We start from the raw sequence: 23,826 nt of genomic DNA on the forward strand, positions 1-23,826 counted from the left end.
TGAAGGCGGCAGGTTTTGTTTGTATAATTTTGTGTGTGCCTAGGATTTGATTCCCAAACTACTTACATTCCCATTTACAGTAATCTTTGTGGAGCAAGTGTAAAATGAGCTAGATGCAAAATTGGAAACTTTTTTTTTTGTTTTTTAGAAGCAGGTGGTGTAGAATTCCTGTTTCACTGACTCAAAAGTGGCTAAATCAAGTTCGTAAAAAAAAAGAAGCTTCTAGAATCTATTATTAACAGGAATCCTCTCAGCTGAAATGTGTGTGTGTGACAGTTTAATAATCTGAGTACAGGCAATGTCTGACAGAAAATCAGGTCAGGTCTCTGCATTTTCCTGATGTTTATTACCAGCCCATATGAAATACCTTTTTTTTTTAATGAACTGATCCACAACAATGCACTCCAGAGAGGCTCGAACCTCATTAAACTGAAAAATGTGTGGAATTGCCCAAAGCTATGAAAAAAACAACAGGCGTCTTTGGTACTGGGCCATCGATACTGTGACTGGCCCGTTGAGTCGGAGAGGCGGGGACAGCAGAAAACCTTCCAGTCATTAAATGGGGCTGAGCTCAGAGAGAGAGAGAGAGAGCAGAGCAAAACACACCCAGAAGAGACAGGAGGAGGAGAGACACGGCACCGGTTAACTAGATGTCATTTTGTGAATTTCTTTGCCTTCTCCCTGTTCCCACGCCACTGAACTTGCCCTGCGTTTGCCCGAGGCAGCAGCACAAGCTCCGCTAGACGTTCCCGGTGATCCTTTGCTGGAAGAGCTTTATTCCGAGAGCTTTTTAAAATGAGTGCTACAGTCAGCAGTTTGGTGGCAACGTTGTTTCTGCTTCTGGCTTTGAGGGTGGAACAGATTGCCGAGGCGTGTAGCTGCGCTCCGATCCATCCGCAACAAGCTTTCTGTAATGCAGATGTAGGTAAGTAAAGAGCATCTTTCCGCCCTGGACAGGGTTCCAAGGCAATTTCATGTGGGTGCGTTGGAAACACTGTGCAATATGGTGGTTGCCTATCAAATGCTGTCCGAAGTCAATGCAGCCTGAAGTCAGAAAGGAAAGTTTAAGGTACAGTTGTCTCCACACAAAAAAAAAACAGCCCTCTCCTGTCATGTTACAAATTCGAACTCAGCTGAGTCCAGATCTCCAGATATTATTTGATTTTTGATTTTAAGGAGCGCGGAACATTGCTGGTTAATTTAAACTGACAGGCTTACTTGGAAAATGGGAACCTGTAGCTTTAACCTGGTACTTGCCCATTATGTTGACCAGCCAGTCTTGAGCCTTCAGCTTCCAAACAAAAAAAGCATGAGCGTATGTTTCAAATCCTCCGCACAAACCTGACCTGTTTGCCCAACCACCTTGTTTATCGGGCTTGAGGTTTTGTTTTTAAATGACTCTGATAATTCTTGACCGTAGTTACAAGGCTAAGTACTGTATCATGTTAGAAATATGCTGTGATCAGAGGTTTGTATATTTGGATCATATTTTATTCATTTCTGTCTATATATTTTTCAATAATTTATTTTTCTTGATTTAGGAAACCTATTTCGTCAAAAGTCCTACACATATTTTAGGACCAACACATTATTAAATAATTATACACGGACTGCCTGAACTGTTCATCAGAATGACTGAGTTCATACTTCACATCATATATATATAACACATCCCAGCAAAAATTTCTTAAATTAGGTAACATGTAGGCTTGACTGCAAAAAAGCATTATTGGTGATACCAAAGATTTATTCCCATCGATTAGTCTAGTAATAATTCTTCAAGGTGCCTCAAAGATGGAGGTTGTGCAAAATATACTGATGTCTGGAAATGGGCATGAGATTATTTGGCATATATTCTCAGGAACCTATTCTTTCTGAATTAGTTTAACTTGGACAGTTTTATTTATATTACCTGGCTGAATTAGTAGGTTTCAATCACAACTAGTCAAAATTATTTATGTATGTGATATATATCCATTCTTAACACATGTCTACTCAGCTTAATAACATGATGTCCTATACATATGTTCACAATTAGTGGGACATAATCTCGTGGAACTAATTGCATGTGTGCCTGTTGCCTTTTTGCAAAAGGACAAACTCAATGGTATAGTACAAGCAAATTGTACACCATATAGGTAAAACTATGATAAATTACAGAACTACCCAGATTTGCTTTTTTAGAATCATGTCTCTCTTAAAGTTTAAAGCCAGAGTGCAATATATTTCCACTTTCTTTTTGAATATATCCTAAATATGTATTATATTCTTCATTAGTACTGAAACTGAAAAATCATATATTCAAAAAATTGTTCTCCTTCTGGTTCAATAAGAGATGTGCCTGTCTAAGGAAGAGAAACATTGTTAAAGGAAGGCTCAATCTGGCAAGTGGCCATTATATCAAAAACTGTGGCTCTGGACGGTTTCATTTTGAGCCATATATTCATGAGTTTTCAAACTTCCAAGTATTTTGGGTGGAGGGGGTGGTGTGACACCTTGCAAATATTGATACATTGCAAGGACCCTACATCCCACCCACTGAAAGACACAATGATAGCAATTGCCTCTTGGAAAATTGCTATAATTGCAGGAAATGTTTGCAACATCAGAAGTACTGTGCTATTAAATCAGCAAGTACAGCAATCTAATAACAGACAGGCAAAATCCTTGAGGACACTATAGGATCTGGCACCTGAATGTGTTTTTTTTTCTTGTATACGTCTAGTTTTTCCTGGAGCGTACATTATCCAGAGCCAAGCATGTGGGCAGAAAAGCTGCCCTCAAACCTCTGCCAATTCTGTGATTCTTTCTGATTGCTACAAGATTCACAACCGCAGGTGGCTTGCTGACTGGTTAGTTTTTTTTTCCACCTCTCCCTGTAGAAAATCACCTGGCCTCCATTCCATGCCTTCACCTGATTGGAGTCTCCAAGATTGGGAACACAGTGTGAGGAGATTGCAATTCCATCACTGTGCTGCTCGAAAGCAGTTTTGATTACCATAAAACTGTGTCGTGATTTAATATATCAGCTTGCTAACTAAGCAACATTGATAAAAATGGGGAGAAAACAGCAATTTCAATGTCATCTATACAGAACTCAGTCTCGGCACCATAAGCATTTGATGAATTGTACAGTCAGTTTTGGGTCCAGATGATGACCAGAAGCTGAGCCTGTACTTCATCAAACGGCTACAATCTAAAGTCTGTTTCCTGTAGCTGAACTGGAATCAGTGGTTTAAAACAGATCGTTAAGAGATTCAGTTGTGAGTACAGACCAAGTTAAAGTGCTTTATGACTGGAGGCAGCAGTTTCTATGGATCTGTTGGATGCTTTCCATTGCAGCTTGTGCATTACGTAGTGAAAAATGAGCCTCCAGATTTCCTCCATAAATGGACAGTAATTTCGTAGCACGGGTGCTATTTTATTTTGGATTATATAGCAAATGGATTGGGAGTGTTGGAAGGTTTCAACAGTGAAATGTTATGAGTTTCACTGTATAACTAAATAGCTCCCAAATGCCAGACTGTTCTTGATTTTAATTTGTGTTTGTATGACTGTAATGTGCATGTCTGATTATAAGCACCTTTGTTCCTTCCTGAACTATTGCACATAATCTATAATATCTTTGAAGCAAACAGTAATGAACTTTTCCCCATGATCCAGGTATATAGAGCTGTACATTCAAGAATAATTTGAAATTACCAACTATTTTATACATTTACTATCAACCTAGGTAGTAGCCTTTGTGTGCACAGGGTGTTTTGTGAATCCAGCTTTCTCTAAATAGACCCAAAAAAAGATTTAAATGTCTTTTCCAAATGACCAACATGCCACAATTATAGCCAGCCAATAAGGGGGCAGCTGTAAAATATTTTTTAAAATTGTAATGGAGACTTCCAGTTGAAAAGCAAATAATAAAATCTTTTGTTTTCTCTCTCACTATGCTCAGTCAATAAATATTAATCAAACTGTCATAAGGCTTATGTGGAGCTAAATAAAAACAAAAAAAAATCCCTCTGATCGCTTCCTGCGTTTACTGATGGGGATAGACGAAAGAACCAACATCCTGTTTGTCTGACTGAAAAACTGGATCGAGGTGGTTTAAGGAAATTACATGACGTTTGTTTAACATATGAGCAGAGCAGCCCTACATGTTTATTTTTGTGGTGGGCTACGCAATGCAGTTTTTATATATAACTTTCTGCAAGTCGGCCTGATGTCTGCCATATAATGACTACAAATGGTACTTTGTCAAATGATGATTTCAAACCCTTTATGCAAGTAATTATATCAATTGGTTTTTTTTGTCAGCCTTTTTCTCCCAGAAAGAAAACTTGATTCTGGTGTACTGACAATGCAGAACCACCAGGACCTGTCATAAGAGGCTAATAGGAATTGTGATCAAAGTATATTAGTATTTATAAACGAGATAAATGTCATAAAACAGGCAATAAAGCTGAAGCACCATAGCATATGGTTGTATTCGCCAAGGCTGTAATGAAACATGTCTCTCTTGGTACATACCATGTGTCAAACTCCAAAGAGAAAAGTTAAAACATTAATTTTATAATCCCGCAAGTAAACATTGGTCGTCTTGTTATACAGTAAGCCTTGAAGAACAAATTTACACATAGGCTGATATATGCGTCATTTTAATATTTTATCTTGAGATACCAAACGGAAGGAAAGCAACAAAATCCAGCTGTGTCTCATTTTAATTGCAGTTGTGAATTTTATATTGTGAACTTAGGGATGGAGTTAACTGGCTATGATTTACTCAGGATTCTTTATTTTTCTTTATCAACTTTGTTTTGTGGAAGACATTGAATCTTTGAAGGCAAGTGCGTTTTGGAATGGCTATGTTTGCATCCTGCGCCATATATAGAATGGCATAGATGATTCTTTTATCAATTCACTTTAACTCCAGCTCAGAACATCAGTGTGACTTTGCGTTTCCCACATCAGCCAGTTTTGATGTAGGCATTGACAGTTTTGATTCCAATTATGGACCGTCTTGTGTTGTGGGTTAAAACAGGTCTAATACACTTTACTTTGGGTCTTTTCAGTAGGTGGAGGAAAAATAAAACGTTGGATCCCATTAGTCTGAGCTGTAATTAATCCAGGCCCATGAGGTTGAATTGTAATATTCTAACACATTGTGGTTGTCCAGTGCCTCCGCCTAGGACTGTTAATATTGATAATGTGTATTCCATAAGCTGTTGCAGTATTTGTACCAAAGGTAAAGGTGCATTGTATGTCTGCCTCACCAGAATGATACCTAGCCACTGTAATCTAAATGTTTTCATTGGTTACCAAGCAACCAAATATTTCAACAGATTTCATTTAATTTGGATTTTTTTTTGGTTGCTTAATAATGGTTGTGTGCCTATTGTGTATTTCCTTCTGGTAACTAGCTCAGATGTAACCATTCAATTAAAATTAACAAATTAAAAGGAAAACTGCACATGACAGGTTACAAAATTATCAAAGCTGGGAGCCAACACAGTGGCAGAGCAGAGTGGTACCCTCATCCAAAGGAGTTTTAATGGGCATCTTGCTCTCTTGTTAACTGCTGAAAAGCAATTTGGAAGATTAAATCCTGCTTCTGTCTAGGTGCACCCCAGACAAGGGGTGGGTGGGGTGGGGTGATGGCGGTGACATTACAGAAAACAAAAACCTTTAGCCTTGCACTTCTTTTGTACTGATTTCTGCTTACCCTGGGGTTTCTGATGGGGCTACACAAGAGACTTGAGCTAGTCTGTGCTTCTGACCTGGAATACGTTAATTCAGGACATGTTGGAGGTACACTCTTGCTGTCCAGATGTGTTGCATTGTTGGTAAAAGGTCAGAGCCATGTGTTTTTCAAAATTGCAGCAAAGCACATGAATGCAGGTGCACAGAAGCCATAAATGGGGATAGATTTTCAACTAGGCCTGTTGTTTAATAAAAAAAACACCTGATTCTCAATGAAGTGAAAAGGGGGAAGTTCCTGTAACGGTCAAACCACAACATTAGTTTTATGCCTAGTTCAACCAGTTGAAAATAAATCCTGTAGTTTAAAAGTGTTCAGACTGATGTTTTGCTGAGAATCAGCCTCATTTTTATTTCTCATGGTTTCTTGGCATTGCAGCATTGCTCATTTCTTTTGGATGGGAAAGTTATTTATTCCTTCTTATTTCATTTTAACCTTACTGCCATACTCCACTGAAGCATTTAGTTTAAGAGGCTGCCCTCCCAGCTCCTGGGCATTAGCCATCTCCTGCTTCATCACAGTGCAAAGCTAAACAGAAATTCAAACTTTGCGTCCAACAGGAAGTGCAGGTGCTTATTTACTCAATTCTGCTGCTGTCTGGGAAATTCCAGACAATGTGATCCCAGTGTGGGACACGAATCCTAGCAGGAACACACAGGCCATATTTAATGAAGGAGACCGAAAAATGCAGAAAACCTGAGCAAGCCCTTTTCTGTATTTCAGCAGCACACTCTGTTCAGGAAAATTTGCTCATGGCACCAGCACATCCATAATGGAATTGCTGCCCCAACAGAACAAATTACTCCCTCTTGACTTATTGGGTGCATAATTAATAAAATGAAGATTATTTTGTTATTTCTGTGATCTCCATAAATTAGGCAGCATCATTTAGGAGAGCCAGCTAGATTAGTTATTGCAAGATGACTAATTTTGATGAATCGTCAATGATGGGGTGAGCCTACCATCTGAATTTACATTTGGTTGTCACGTATTTGATTCAATTTTTTATACTTTATGCTGCTTTGAACTTCTTAACACCCATGGATAAAGAACAAAGAGCTGTTGATTAATTACATGTGAAATCTGGCTATGTCCAGAATTACTGGCAGCATCATCTGTGGCACCAAGAATGGATCAGATTATTGTTGTTTCGTTTAGGGCATTAGAACCTCTGGTTTCTACAGCATATTTTGATGCTGTATTATTCAGAGATTGCTGAAAGATACCCTTTGTTAAGATTAGACAACAAACCAAATATAAATAATATATAGAAAATTGTAGTTTGTCAACCTTAGTAGTTCCACTAAGTTATGCAATAACAGTGCTCTCGCCTAATTGCATTTCAACAGCAGTTGATTTCGAGATGTGAATGGACAATGCTGTCTTTTACTCGCTGCCTCTTCACAAAAGCTGCTTATTATCATGAGGTGCAGTATTTGACAATTTATCCGTTAAAGGATTTCTAAACCCAGTTGAGCAGGATAATGCTAGACTGCAATTTCAGCCCTTTCAAGGAAATAATTTTGATAAGTTCAAATAGATTCCAATTAGAAACATCATGTAAGATGCAGATTTTCCTCATCCATACCCTTTTATCATTGTTTCCATAAGAAAGATTAATTTATGCTGGTATATCAAAGGTTGAAGTCATTTGCAGGTCACAAAATAAAAGCCAATCTTAACAATATGCTCTTTCAGTAAAGAACAATAATGTACCTTTGGCATAATATTGTTAGGACCCAATTTCAGAAATTGTAAAACCAAAGATATGCTATGATATTATGAAATGCCAGCAGCATAAAGCTGTCTCTAAAATGTCATACCGGACTATTGTGATCTCTGTTATGTCTGCTATACTGTCATTTCTGATGGGTAGCCGTTGGGAGAAATCCAGTATAAAAAGCTTTTAAAGTTACCTGAAACATCCTTCAAGAAAAAAAAGAGTATCTCTATGCATGTTTTTGGGCCTCTCTTTTGTTTAGTATTAGAACAAATACAGTAGCCAACTATGGTCGAACGATACCTTTTCAACTGTAATCTCAGCGTGAGTGAATTAGAATGAACGAAGTAGAACCAGTGTAAATTCATTGGCAGGTGGACTAAATTCACAGCACTTTCTGTTGTTTAGCATTCATTTGTTGTCTTGATCAGATAAACCACTAAGATAGACGTGAAAAAAATGCTGTTAATAACTGTTCTGAATAGTCAGGTTGAGAATCTTTGGTGAAATGTGTACGAGATAGTGTTGGGCACTGTCAGTCATCCCAAAATGCATTACATAGTGTGATTTGGTACAAGATGATAACTTCCCCCTTATAGAATTTCATAATTTAACATCAGGTATATTTCAGTATCTTACCAAATGGCAATTTTGAACTACTATGATTAGAATTAAAAAATGTGGGTGAGATTTTAACTCCCTTCAAGATAGCCCTGTACCACCCTGAATTTAAGGGCAGAATATACTTCTGGGCTGGTGCTTTTGCTGATGCTACTTTACAGTAGTAATAAAAGGTTGCACTGTGTGCAATATCTCAGTTTTTTTTTAAAATTGGAAGGTTTCTGAACATTATTATAACAGAGTTTTATCTTGTTGATACATCAAGCTACTCGTGCCCTTATCACAGGGAAATGGTTAGGGAGTTAGTGCCACATCTTCGGTATAATGTTCCCGGTGTGATAGCAATGAAGGTGAGACCAACCTGAAGGTATGTCTCATCAGCTAAAGAGAAGTTTTCATATTCTATAATAAAAATGCATTATAAAGCATAAGCATTGCATATAATCTGTGTAACAGTTGTATTTTTGATAACCCCATTTCCTCCTTTGTTTTGTTTTCCCCATTTCTTTTTCTGCCATTTTCCTCCTTGACTACCCTTTTGAAGGCATTGACTCATTGCTGGGGATGGAACAAAATGCACTGGTGATATTAAAAATCAAAAACAATTTATTGGCCATGCAGAGAGAAACTCAGCCAAACGTGAAAAAAAAAGAAAATATTTTTCTGTAATATTGTAAACCTAGGAAAAAAGTCAAAACAGCAAAACTCTCAGTTGCAGTAGCAACATTGTAGGAAGGTGAACCAGAAAATGGTTCTTTCACTTCTGGAACTTGACTTTGAATTCAGCCCACACTAATGGGACACATTTCATTCCCCTGCTAATGGTAAGAGTAGGAAGTGAAATGATTTATAATTGGTGTCAGCCCTATTCCTCCTACGTCCAGCTCCAGAGTAATAAAAAACACACCCACAATTAGGCACAAACTGATATTAGGTACATTTATCTCTTCCCAAATCAGGCACAAGGGTAACAGGTGCAAGGAATGGAAATGTCACAATGCTGGGGCACAAAAGCTCTCTGACATTGGGGTTAAAACAATAGTTGCAAAAGTAGAGGGAAATTTATTCTGCGTCTAGTTTGTTTTATATCTGACTTGGAATCTTGTGACGCTGGGAGTCTTGCCTGCGGCTGGGGAGCTGGCGAGTGACCCACGCTGCCTCGTTTCAGGAAGGCTCAGCAGACCACAAGCCAATCGGGTAGTGACAAGGCCACCAACATGCCTTTCCCCTGGAATCAAGATCAGGGTGGGGTGGAAGTCTCAGCTGCTGAGAGCCAAACGGAGGCTGTGGCTACAGCAGGAAAAACACCTAATGGATTCCTGGGATCACGTGGCAACCCAGACAATAGGAAGAAATGTGGAGGGGGAGGGGTAATTTCACAGGTGGTGGGGAGACAGGTGTAGGGGGGTCAGCAGCGAGGACAGGGGCGTGGCTCTCAGCAAGCCCCCCTTTCCTGATGTGCCTTTGATTGAGGTGTACCCCCCCCCTGGAGGTGAGAGGCTGGCTGCATGGTTTTAACTTCTGTGCATGCTGCATGTAAATTGGCCCATCTGCAGCTGGGTTAATACCAGCAGCAGTGGGATGAGGCCCTTAAGTGGTCATTGAGGCCCTTAAATGGCCAATTAATAGGTGGCAGGGTGGGAAGGTTGACCAGGGCTTTGCCACCCGAGGCTTAATTCTGGTGGAGGTGGCAAGGTAATGGGGTTCCGGTACACCTGCCAAATTTTATGTCCTTCCCACCTCCAAGCCTGCCACTAGTGAGAGCAGAAGGTTCCACCTTAAGAATGACTCCTCGGGCTTAGATTCTTGAGTTGGTAGAACCAGGTTATCACGAGTGTTAAAATTACTCCACTTGGAAAATTTTGATTTAGACATCCAAATTAGAGTATTAGTGATGTTTACCTTGTCAAAAACAATGGACCATTGCTGTGGCAGGGAATCTAATGTTGTCTACTATTAGTTGGACTTGCCATTGCATATTTTGGTTTTTAATGTTTTCTGTGTCAAGTTGTTGAAATTGCGAGCTGATAATGTAATTTGAGGGAAACCCGGCACTTGGAGCTTGAGTGAACTGGGTAAGCAGCTCTGTATCTCCTTAACCAATCGGATTTAAAGATTGTGAAATTAACAGCGCAAGGACGGCGAAGGAAGCATGAATTAGGGTGGGTAAATTTAATATCAAATCAGGTAATGAAAGAGAAATAAAGTGAGGGAAAGGAAATTTGGATTAAAATAGAAAATGGAAAAAAATTCAAAGGAAAAGTATATTTTTAAAAATATCAAAGATTAGTGTTAGTAAAATCTCTAACAATTCAAACTTAAGGAATGAGACTCCATTAGCTTTTTTTAGTGACAAAAGGTTGACTGGCATTAATGACATTTAGCACATTAGTAAGATATTTAGACGAAAATGGATATGACTTCACTCTCCATGGAGAGATCATGCCATTCAATGCATTTCATTGGTGAGGTGGGCTGTGAGGTGCCACCTTGGCCAAGGTAGAGCTGGAGCTGCACAACTTGGGCAGCAACTTTTGGATGTTTGCATTTAACCATGCATCTGGCCCTTGCCTGAAATTTCTTTAACTACCAGAAAGTGGCATTAACCGCATCATTATTTTGATTGCACACTATAGCCCAAAGTATTCTTTGGAAAAAAATGACTGCCATATTCAGTGTTCTAAAAAATTACTTGCCTTGCATGACCTCAGAGCATCCCAAAGTGTCCCAGAACCAACGAAGTAGGCTCTGAAGTATAGTACCCATTGAAATATAGGAAGGTGCAGCATACAATCTGTGGGCAGCAACGTCCCACAAATTACAATTAGATAAACTTTAGTGTTGTTTAGTGGAGGGATATATATTGACAAGGGTATCAGAAGAACTCCACACCCCCAACCACCTGCTCTTCTTCATGTAATACCATGGAATATTTTACGTCCACAATAGAGGAATGATATGGCCTTGATTTAACATCTTGTTTTAAAATGAGTATTCTCAATCACGCTTTTCATCTTCAATATAATGAAGTGTTAGCCCAGGTTATGGGCCGGAGTTTCGCGGAGTCGGAAAGACTCTATGGCCATTTAAAAAACGGCGGGACCCAGATGTGGAAATCTCAGCCCCCCGCCCTCCCTATTATCCATATTATCAACGGATCCAATTTTTTTGGCAGGGGCACAGGATTCACACAGCAGGGAAACCTGAACTCTGCAGGGCCATTTGAACTCGGTGTTAACGAACAGACCCCATTTTGGCTGTTGCAAAGACCTTAACCCATAGTGTGGGAGTCACAACTTAATGAAATAGACATAAATGCTCTTGAAGGGCAGATAAGGTTTGTAAGTGTCATGGTCTGAAGTTTTTTTTAAAAAAAATCCCACCTCTTAAACATGATTTTTGAAAAAAACAGACTTAAGCTGTCAGTGAGAGTTAAAAGTGCTTTGATTGACATGCCAGCTTGTGTATGTTTGGGGAAAAAATCCATGTGGTCGTACAGGTTCACTAGGGATCTTTGTTGACATTTCCTCATGGGCTATCATGAATGTTTGGCTGAGTTTCAAACGCTACTGTTTTCTAAGCAGAGGGTTTTTATTTCACAGTATGACCGTTTAAAGAGACCATTAAAGGATTAGCTGTCTTTGTGGGGTCTGAATAGGAGTTTGTTTGTTATAACAGATTGAACACTTGAGGGGATTTAAAAGCTTTGAATGGGTTTCTTGAGAGTTTTTTCACTATCAAGTGTATTGCTGAAAAAAAGAGACATGTCTAAGCTTTTCATCTTGCACTCATCAGGACACTCTCAAGAATACCAATATACGGGAGAAAACAACAATTTGTACTGTATGTGAAGCAAGTGCTGATTGGTTGGCAAGTGGCGTTGTTGTGGAGAATGCACCATTAATGGTGACTGACAGTTAACTGCCAAGCATTGTTTGCAATTTAAACCAGGCAGCTTGACCCTGATTGGTCAAGGCATTGTCCTGAGGAATGACAGCGAATGGCTGTCACTTATTTTGTTTAGCTGAAACGGGTGCAATGTATGTACATGTTCTTTCAGTCTGCAAAGATCAGAGCCCTGTGTATTTATATATGTAGCTTCCAGTACATACCAATGCACCACATTGCACGCCCAACTGACAATCTTAAATTGGTTGTCAGCGTAATTCTTAGCACATTGAGGATTATTTAGCAAATGTTGTCCAATTGCGGAATCACGTCTAATGTTGGTCACTGTGTGCTTTGAGTTTTGCAAGCACAGGCTGGTTGGGTACAGTCTGTGCCCTGCCTGGTGCGAACAGCCTGAAAAATTAAAGTACCCTTTTGTTCTTTATTGCGAAACTTTGTTTTTGTGCAGGCGCTGTGGTGGTGGGGGTGGGTGGGGCAGTGGTAGGTTTTAAAATCATGAAGCAAATACAAATAATCAGTTTTTTTATGGTAATCTAATCTCAAAGCTACTTTGAGCATGGTGCATTTTCAATGGAAACAAATTTCACAAACCATTGATGGGCTATGCCAATTTTCAATCCAGCAATTGTTCTGGTAGCTGCATTGTGTAAAATCAGCATAAAATGGCACTGGAACATGGTAGGGACGTAAACTGAGTTTCAATATGCTGGAGAAAATCTTTTCTAACGAGTCATTGTCATATTAGAAATAAGGAAAAACTATCCACGGTTGTTACATCTTCCATACCCAGTTTTGACATAGGAAATCTTGGTGGCGTCTTTCAGTGCATATGTTAACAAAATCAAATAATAAAATCATCTTACATGTTTGGTATAATAATTGATATATTTAATTACAGAAAGCATTTGTGACAAAGCTGTAAATTATATATAATCTTGTGTGATGTAGCATCACGATGGAATTCAATGCTGAATGTATTAATTAAGATGCTTGATTGGGAATGAATATGTTGTCATGCAATTGAATAGTATAAGTTTTTTAGGTCAAAAACAAAAATACCTGGAAAAACTCAGCAGGCCTGACAGCATCTGCGGAGAGGGACACAGTCGACGTTTCGAGTCCGTATGACCCTTCATCAGACGTTTTAGGTCACCTTATTTGAATCTCAGAATTGCCTTAATCCTGTTACCATTCTCCAACCTGTAACTGTTTATTTCTTTTTAAAATATGCACCAACACATTTGCTGAAGCATATCTCATCATAAGCTACAGGATATTCTATTTTCCAATAGGAACATTTATTTCAGACAACACACTATATTCTTATATACTATACACAACATATATGCACAACTTTCAATGCCTGTTTATCTGCATAAAACACTGTTTATGCATCTTGTAGACCAAACACATACTGTAGCCACAGTTTACTGATGATGGACGGGGTGGATTCTGAGCCCAGTGGGGGAGCAGTGGGAAGCTCTGCCCTCTGTACTGATAGGCATCCTCATTGTGGCTTTAATGGCATTTATCCAGGCTTGTGGGAGTAGTCCATTACATTCTTAACAGCCTTGGAAAAATATGAAGAGGCATTGAAGGATATGGAGGTGAGCCACTCTTCACGGAGTGCTCAGCCTCTGCCCTGTGCCCCGGCATTGATAGTGGATGATCCTACAGTGGGGCTGATATTGGAGGTTGGAGATATGGTTAGGCTTTCTCTTATTTAAGATGCTAAGATGAGTGGAGGGGACAGGCTTGAGATAATCAGTCAGATGAGCTGAAACAAGACTACTGAAGAATTTGAAATTAAGTGCCTGAATCTTTACATTAATTTCTGAAGCAAGGGACTGAGCTCTTACGTGTGCCAGACTTACTGCAAGCCAAGTTTGTGAAGTGTTGCAATTGGAAAGCCAGTGAAGAGAACATTTGAGAAATCTGTTCAGCTGTGTGGTAAGTTTTTAATTCTGGGTTGAACAGGGGATTGAGGCTGTTCATCATTGAGTTTAAGCTAAGTTGGTTGAAAGGAAAAATTAAGATCTGAGCCAGTGCTCTCAAAAGTCATTAAATATAGCTTAGACTTTGCTGATGTTGAACTGAAGGAAATGTTGACTTGGATGCCAGATGAGCCTAGTACAGTATATGCTTAGAGTCAATACTGATGGTGAACAGGGAGTTGTGTGAGACATGCATGTGAAAGCTGACCTTGTTCCAGCTGCCAGGATTCCATGATGGGGGGAAAACCCACCATTCAGTGACTACTTTTAGACAGAGAACCACATGGGGTAGTACTAGAGAAATAGACCTAGAAAGAATGATGGAGGAGAATGTTGTAGTCAATGGTGTCAAAGTTGGTGTAAAGGTTAATGAGAATTCATGGGGTAGAATTTTGCCCTTGATGGGCGGGCGGGCCCGACTGACTTGGCGGTGGGCAGGCAGCCGATTGCCGCCCCCGAAACGGGCCCGGCTGCCATTTTAAGTGGGCGGGCCAATTAAGGCCCACCCAGTGTGTCGCCCAACGGGAAGCGCTATGCACTTCCTGTGTGGGGGGTGGGGATTCCCCAACTGCCAAAGTGTGCTCTTTCGCGCATGCGTATGAAAGGGCGCACATCTCCCTGAGGCAAAGTGCTGCCTCAGGGAGATCGCTGAAATTCTGTGAAACTCTAAAAATAGAAAAATTTAAAAAATCATTAACATGTCCCCCTCATGTGAAAATGTCACGCGAGATGGGATATGTTAGTGAAGAACACAAACACTTTATTAAAAGTTCTTAAATCCGATATTAAACCTCATCCCGCCACTGGATGAGGTTTGTAAAATAATCACTTACCTGCCTGCCCGTTGGGCTCGTGCGCCGAGCTGAAGTTCGCACGGGCTCCTCAAAATCCTGGTCGATTGGAGAATTAATGGCCTTAACAAGGCCTTTAATTAATGGCGGGCGCACGTTCCGCTGCATAGTGCACCCGCTGACAGAAATATCACGATGCCGCACACTGACCTCGGGACACTCGTGCGACATCAGCATGCAACATTTTAAGCGCTGGCGTGCGGACTTCGCCACCCACACGCCAGCCAGAAGATTTCTGCCCATGGTGTAACCACGTAGATAATTTTGACCATTGTATAATAGTTGGAAATTGGGTCAGAACAGGTCATAGTGAGAGGTGAACATGGAGTTGGCTGACGTTAACACAGCAAAGGACACAAAAGAGGTTAGGTGAGATGAGGAAATGGAGAGATGAAGGTGAACTTTTTAAAGGGATGAGAATAAATGCCAATCCCGAATAGAACTGCAGTGAAAGCATGACAAGATAACTGTATGGGCAGGAATAACAAAGGTTATGACAGTGTGGCAAATTGTTGGATGATAAATGGGTGCTAGTAATTAATCATATCCTTGTTCAAATGATCCGATGACATCATATTTGGATAACTCCAACCATTAAAGGATATACAATTCTGTCTCCCTCTGGTCTGCCTCATATCAGAATTACAGCAGCTCCGCAGCTGGCCTTTCGGGAAGCTCCTTCCAGCAATAGATAATGTTGGAAGACCAAAGTACAAAATACCAAGACGCACTAGTTTCCATAGCATACGGGTTGGAGCCAGCTCAGCAACTATTAAAACTCACTGCACTCTCACTGTTCTTTCCGATAAGGACATCACCTTAAACACATCATTTACTTTCAAAATTAATGATCTACATGTTACCAGAATTACTGAGGAATAGTGTTGTTTTTGAAGCAAAATCTAATGGAACATAAAAGGAAATGGCTCAGGGAAAGAACAGCTCAGTCAGATTTTTGCAAAACCGTCTGATTCTGCATCAGTTATTTTTGTTTCCTCTTTCTTCTCCACTTGTTATGATCCTTGTAGAGACCAATAACTTTTATAAAGAAATTCGAACTTCCAATGTATGACTGAAAGGATCTCACGGCAAGATTTCAATTTTTAAGACTGTTACTGTAACTAGCAAACTAAAAGCAGCATTGATTAAACACTATTTCAGGAGGCCACATATATTATAAACTAAAGAAAAGATCCTGTATTTAACTTTAATAAGGACTGAAAATCCCCCTGCCATGGTTATACTTTACTTTATGCCTTAAATGGACAATTCATTCTCCTGGAACCAGCCCAAAACTATTCTCAGCTCTTCTTTCCTTTCCCAGCTGGATAACTTCTACTCCCAAACTGACTTTCAGAGTGGGGTCAAATTCTGTCCAAAGCTAGGTGAATCTTCCAGCTAAATTTAACCCTCATGAACTTGATCTCTTCAATTTGAGTGCAAACTCCCATCCATATCCTCTGTGGTAAACAATAGAGTGTTGCTACCTTTATCTCTCTCCTCACATCCACCCTTCCTATAGACACTTCTTTCAAAGCCCATCTCCATGGAAATGTGAATCACATGATCCTCACATCCAGGTAGAAGTGCTAAGTAGCTCCTCTAGACACCCAACTTCGTTCCATCTTGGAATTAAATAGACAGTTAAAGTATAACCATTTACAAAACCTGACATTCCTAACACTTCCCTGGGACTTGGCGACTAACAGCCTATTCAGCTTTGGCACAGCTGCTCAGGTCATTGTTTACAGGTGAATTTATTGAACTTTCTCCCCAGTAAAACAACCTGCCCCCCCTCCCCCCACACTCCCCCGCTGGGTTTGTAATCAATTGAGGCTAGGACCTATGTATTCTCTTCTGCTACTCCTCTTCCTTCACCATCCAGCAAAATAAGACTTGCTGCTAGATCCATGATCAATTGAACTCTTTACTCTTTACAATCTCTCCCTCTTTGCTCCTTGTCTGCAAGTGACTTTATGCCACTATTATAGCAAGTATGTAGTACAAAGAAGTGTTGAAAGTCAATGTAACACCTTGGTTCTAGCGCTGGGTGACTATAGACCAGTTAATCCATTGTCACTTGTGGGAAAACTCAAAGAACCATTTTGCAAGATAGGGAGGCTGTAATTTTAAAAAAAGGAGGAGGGGTAATTCGCTGCCTTTTTGGGCTTCCCTTGCCAAATGTGTCCTTCTGATCTCTAATCTTGGGACAGATGTGTGGCCCAGTGCTAACGTCTGACACCCCACAGAATAGGCACTCTCCTGCAAACTTGGCAGAAAAAAATTGATGGGTGAGTTGGAATCATCTCCCACCTTGCTTCCGTGGATGCCCATTGTCTTGGTCTCCATGCTGCTCTGCCTCTCCTTTTATGTCTGCAGAAACTAAGTGTTTCTTGAGCACTTTGGATCAGGAAGGAAGCCCGTATAATTTATACATGGGGCTGCCAGGTACCATAGACTTCTGGTTCATCACTTCAATGTCGAACTAAACCTTTTAAAACATATGAAATGAAGTAATCACCAGCAACTGTCATATATATTCCCAGATTCATACAACTTCAGACTACACAACTGTTGATCCAAATCAGAACAAAAGGCACAATGATAGCATACCATCTCAATAATCAGCACTAGTCCAAGTTAGGAAATGTTGATATGTGCTTGCATTTATCATTCAGGTAGTTCCTTTTAGTGGATTAAATTATCAACTTACTAACTGGTTTGCTTTTTCACAGACATCAAGGCTTTATTTTCAACTGAAGTCCTCAAGATTTCCATTTTATTGCAAGTTAGTTAAGGAAAATCATTCACTTATATCTAAGAGTGATTCAAGGGGAAAAAAGGAAGAAACCTAATACTGCAATTTTGTAGTTTGAACTGGGTTCATTTGTTTCAACATCTTAAACACAATGTGGCTGGCAGGCAAACCAATGGAAATATTCATGGTTGCCTTCAACAAGGATTTTGTATATTAACATGTGTTAAACCACTTCAGACTTGAAGAATTTTGGAACCCCAGACAAAAATTCACTCATGATCTGTATAATGTAAATGCCAAAAAAAATGCTGCACATTGATGTTTGCTTAATAAGCGTTTGCTCTGACCCTCAGAAGAACTGATGAGATTAAATAGCATTGGATTTTAAGGCAACTTAAACTAGTTAGCAAAGTTAATTTGTGCTACTGCATCACATAACTAGTCATTTAAGCATTCATCCAAGAAAATTTGGTAGTGGACAAGTTACCAGAGAGCTAAATGCTCTCTCTTTGTTTCAAAAAGATGCACCATATATAGAACTGTGTAGCCAGACTGATTCTTACTGTGTAGAGATGGATACACAATGGTGAACCACTTGCAAGAGAAGATAATAGGAGAATTTTCCTTTGGAAAAGGTTCTCATTAAAGCTGAGCCCTGAATTTTCATCTTATGTGCAGAATGCGAATGCTGATTGCTTATAGGCAATTCGCTTGTGCCCATATACCCAGTTTGTAGGAGGTCTTGTGGCACAATGGTAGCATGCTTTCCTTTAAGCCAGAAGCTCTGGGTTCAAGTCCCATGCCAGGACTTGTTGGCCACAGAATGAGTGTTCATGACGCCATTCAACAAGCTGATAATCAACCTGGGAATCCTTCCACCATTTCCCCATTATTTCCCAAAGGGAGGGAAAGGTATGTGAGAAGATATTGTTAAAAAATTATACCTAGTTTGTTATTTCCTTTTGGTATGCGCACTAGAAAACTGGAACTGTGCCCTAACTGAGATGGCAGAAACTAGGATGTATCGGTGCAGCAAGTGCTTGCGTGAAGTCCTTCTATGTTCGCTTTTCACCTGGTCAGTGCACATTGCCTCCTGAATTACTCATGGATTGTTAAAAAAGATCTTTCTTGAGATGTGAGTGTAGCCGTCCATCCCTGATTGCCCTTGAAGGATATAATCTGAAGCAAGAATCGTGAGTTGCATGTTTGAATAGCAGCACTCCTACTTCCTGTGGTCAATCTTGGAAATGTTGATCTAATCAACCTGCTAATCTTTATTTGAATTGTTTCGTGTGGAATTCTTTGGGCAATGGCTTTCTGAACTTTTTGTGCTCAAGAGGATTTGAACTCATGGGCTCGCTGTGGTTGAGCACGAGTTAATTCACACCACATAACGTTTCTCATTTTGTGCAGAGCACACTTGGTTTTTGCTTTATCATTGCATGAAAGCATCCAGCCTTAGCAGGGGACCCAGCAGCAGCTGAACTGCAGCAGGTTTTTCCCTGTGATTTTCAGAGGGTTTCTGATTGCTTTTGTAGTTTTCAATCTATTTGATGCTTTTATCACACCCACGTTGCAGAAGGAATATCAGCAGGTTTAAAGGCTTTAGGTCAAATAGTTCATTAAACATGAAGCAGAAAATTCCATTTTTTCTTTCTATTTTGCACAGAAGGCAGTCTGTCGATTGTTACAGCTTAGAACTGTCTGGAATATCAACATGTATACAAATACGTCTACTTTGTTTTAAAATAAATACTTATTGAGTTCTTGCCTGCATATAATTTTTCATGTTAATTAACCTTACTGTTCCAACACTAACAAAGCCACCCTGGGGCATACAGCTTCTTAAAATATATGCTCGGCCAGCAATTTTGATTTTTCAAGCATGAAATGTTCTGCTACTTTCAGTTGTGAGAGCCTCCAAATAAAAGATGTTGCTATGGGTACCCACATTGCATGCCTGCTTTTTTATGTGGAACATTCCTTGTTCCAATCCTACCAGGGGCTGGGGGTGGGTTCCATCTCTGACACTTCCCATCCCTTCCTCGACTTATTTGTTTCCATTTCTTCAAATAGGCTATCAATGAATATTCACTAATAAGCCCAAGGACTTTCACATCTACCTTGACTACACTTCCTCACACCTGCTTCCTGTAAGGACTCTATTTCATTCTCCCAGTTCCTCCATCTCTGTCATATGTGTTAGGATGATGTAACTTGCAATTACTAGTGCTTCTGTGTCCATTTTTATTTCATGCAATTCTGCCCTCACCCCTTCCCCTCCCTCCCAGAACCATAATGGGGCTCCCCTTGTTGTCACTTACTATCCACCAACCTTAATGGATCACCTTCCACCAGCTCCAGTGTGATGTCACCACCAAGCACACCTTTACCTCCCTCCCATTTCTGCATTCCAAAGGAGCCACTTCCTCTGTGCACCCTGGTCCACTCCTCAGTCACCCCAAAACCCCCTCACTTTCCTACGGCACCTTTCCATGCAAGTGCAAGAGATGCAACTCCTCCCTTCTCACCATTCAGGGCCCCAAACATTCCTTCCAAATGAAACGGCAATTTACTTCTTTCAATTTGGTATACTGCATACACTGCTCACGATGTGGTCTCCTCCACTTTGGGGAAACCAAACACAAACTGGGTGCAGAACGCCTCTATTCAGTCCACAAGCCTGACACTAGTTTTCTATTGCCTGTCATTTCAGTTCTCTGCATGGCTTCCACTTTGACCTTTTCTGGCCTTGGCTTGCTACAGTGTTCCTATGAAACCTAAGGCAAACTTGAACATCTTTCAGCCAAGCACTTTACAGCTTTCTGGACTCAACTTTGAGTTCAGCAATTTTAGATCATAACCTCATTTCCCCCATTTTGTGATTTTCTTTTTCTTTTGCTGGTTTGTTTTTCTCTCATTTCTTTCTTAATCCCTTTGCCTTCGGATTGCTGCTATCCTGCCATTCACACCTCCTCCAAAAACATCCTGTGTTGCTTTTTTACTTGTCCTGTTACCACTCCCTATGCACCATAAAATTTTGTCATTTAATCTCTCCTGTCCTCCACTCTACCTCAGACATTCCCTTTTGATCTTCTTCCCACATTGCTCAAAACTTATTTCATTTTTAACTTATCTCAATTCTGATGGAAGGCTATAGAACTGAAATGGTGACTCTGTTTCAGTCTCCACAAATGCTGTCAGACCTGCTGAGTGTTTTCAGCATGTTCGGTAGTAACTTATTTATTTAGTTGGCAGAATCTGATCTTTCTAGATGTTGGGTGGTATTAAATCCTGATGTCAGACAGTCCACAAAACTGTATAATTCGACAAAGGGAATTGTATGTGTCATTTCTTTGTAACTTAATGAGCTTAGTTTTTATTTTGCCCAGGATTTTATTGAAACTTAACAAACAGTGCTGTTGGCGCTCGGGCATCAAAGTGACAAATTAGTTGATTTAGATTGAACAAAATGGTTACATGAGTTTTCAGTTTTTAGCAGGGCTGCCAGACTAACACTACACAGTAGCTAAGCAGCCCATCTTGAAGTTAGGAAAGACTGACATAATTTGGCTCGTGTTATTTTAAATTGCACCTCCTTATTGTGTGATGATAGATTGGCAATGACAGCAGTCATGGAGAAACCTGTGGCGCGATCTGTCTTGCTCTCTCGGCTGTGGAAGAGTGTAGCTGGGAGACAGACCGATCAAGAGACTAGAAAGCCTTTTCTAATTATATTGTCTGATGACCCATCCTTATGTCTGTATTTGTAGTTTTACAGGGACTGGCTTGGAACATTGGTGAACTGGGATTTGGGTATATTTCCAATATGCTCTCAACTCGAGAGGAAACTGAAAACTACAATCAGTTTTTTAAAAAAAGATAAATGGCTTAGCCGTGGGCGTAGTGTAGAATATTTTTGAAATATCTTTTAGGATTCATGTTCTGCCAATGCATTCTTCCTCAAAGTATAAACATTTGTTAATTTACACAAGAATGTTTTCCAATCTAGGAGTCAACTGGGAACATCATTAGCTGCACCCCTGCATTATTGGCAAATGATTCATAGGTCTGTTTTAACTTGATTTTGTAGTAGTATTCGCATATAAGCCTAAAGGCTAAGCAGTCTGTGTGAGTGGGAATGACTGTTCTGCAACCAGATGGCAAATGTGAAAAGATTAGCATCTTCATCCTGCTATCTAAATCTTATTAAATCTCTACATTTTGCATTTCTTGTGTAGGTTCAGAAGGAGTAATTTAATCATATTGCACTTTGCAAAGCTTTCTGAAGATATTTAAGAAAGCAATTGATCATAACAAATGTATACATTCTAATCTACTAACTGAAATTAAATATTATTTCTCATAAAATACCCAACAGCTGATGTCAGTTTTAGAGAAACAATATTTCCATGCATAGCATAGGTGCACATGGTCACATGTGTTATTTGTTATGACTTCATTCTTGTAAAGTTGCTGCCAAGGGAAGTAGTAAAGAATGGATTATAACTTGGACCCTGACTCCTGGAGGGTACAACAGCAAAATTGATCCCTGGGTAATTAACCCTTAGCTTACCACTCAAACATTTTAGCTGTGTAGTTAGATTCATTTTATAGCTTTATTTCAAATAGGCTAAGTGTTAGGAAAAAGGTGGATAAATAGAATAAACTCATGACACACTGTTCTTGTAGTAGTTTGCAGTGCATTGAAGATTGTCATTGCTATAAAGCCATCTTTTGTGTAATGATGATTTGTAGATTTTGTAGACATTACCAAAATGTTATTTGTGCTGCAAAAAAAAATGATTAGTTTGTGGCTTGTATGTAACACAATGATGGTCATCCTCGATCCAAAGGGACTGCCTAAGGAGAAGATATACAACTTCTCCATTTTGTTTCCTTTGCCAAGATAACAATGATCTTTTGTTCAATGTTTTGGAAATTGCTTAGAGCCCTTATTTTGATTTCCAGTACAGAAGTTTTAAAGATTTTTTTAAAACATAAGAAGGTATGTGTTTTTTTCCTCTCCCGTGGGCACTCGGTATAGTTTATTTCAATTAAATTTTCATTCAGTTAAATTGTTGTTCAGATTTCAGAACAGGATATTTTGTTATATGTTCGAACATTTCATTTTCAGCCATTACCCGGCCATTCAACATGCACAAAATCAGTACTGCCCTTTCCATGTAATTCCGGTGTTTGAAATGAAACTTTCAAGCAGAGCCAATATACACACGAGCAGTGTGTTGGATAAATGTTCATCAAATGATTGCTAATTTTGCTAAACCTTGTTATTTAAAAGTAATGAGCTTCATTTCTAAATACCTATAATGTAACCTTAAGTATACTGTTAACAAGTATTAATTGAAATATGTGGGTTAATAATGTTATTGCCTCATAAAAATCACAAAGAAACTTGTGGTGGAGTTCTGAATTTGAAAGAGGGAGAGAAATCTGCATGTCAGCCCATGATGCCCTTCACTGATACTGTGAACAGAGGAGAATTGATCCCCTAATGAATTGTCCCTACAATGAAAATATATTCTAGTAAATAAACCTTGCATTGTAAAATTCTACTTGTTTGTTCTACATCATTATTCTCAGAAGGAGTGTGTCTGTTTATTCCATGGTTATCTAGAATATTGAGTGGTTTTGGTAGAGAACAAAAGAGATTTTTTAGCTAATGTGAATATGAAGAACTCACAGGCATTTACACACTATGGTCAGCTGCAGTGTTTGGATTGACTTTTGCTGCCTGGACAACTTATTTTAAATCCAGTGTACTCCTGTAAGACAGTCATGAGACTCCTGTCCTCGTAAATGTAGCTGCTAAATTAGTTCCAAAACCAAGGTACAATGGTGCCAAATACAAGCAGATAATAGGAGAGGATAAATTTGCCACTAATATTGGAAGCCCTAAAATTGAAGCATCTGCAAAACCAAAGGTTGGATCCAACATTAAAAACTTGTGTAGGCCTCTATTCTGCAGTCTCCAGGCTCCGACTGTATGATGCAATTGCTAGTAAATTAAAATAGTTGTTCTAAAATTGGAAAAACCTATTAAAATCTACATTTGGACAACTTAGGATTTTGAAAATGGCATGTTTAATTGCTTCTTATCAAAGTTGCCTTTTCCCACTTGAATTCCTTTTTGTTTTATTATCAATGAATGGTGGAATGAGTTTAGGAAGAGGCCATGGGAAGAGGGAATTCGCAATGAG

General features: G+C 39.5%; 1 protein-coding gene across 1 annotated transcript in view; it reads left to right on the forward strand.

The window, feature by feature from the left end:
* Window positions 1-550: 550 nt before the first annotated feature.
* The window catches only part of timp2a (TIMP metallopeptidase inhibitor 2a), a 64,958-nt gene continuing 41,682 nt past the window's right edge, over window positions 551-23,826 (forward strand). The window contains exon 1 of the mRNA XM_078571139.1: window positions 551-925. Coding sequence (XP_078427265.1) covers window positions 796-925 — 130 coding nt within the window. The 5' untranslated portion in view covers window positions 551-795. The remainder of the gene's footprint in view (window positions 926-23,826) is intronic.

This window comes from Cetorhinus maximus, chromosome 24 (genome assembly GCF_964194155.1).
Source record: "Cetorhinus maximus chromosome 24, sCetMax3.hap1.1, whole genome shotgun sequence".
NCBI classification, from domain to species: Eukaryota; Metazoa; Chordata; class Chondrichthyes; order Lamniformes; family Cetorhinidae; genus Cetorhinus; species Cetorhinus maximus.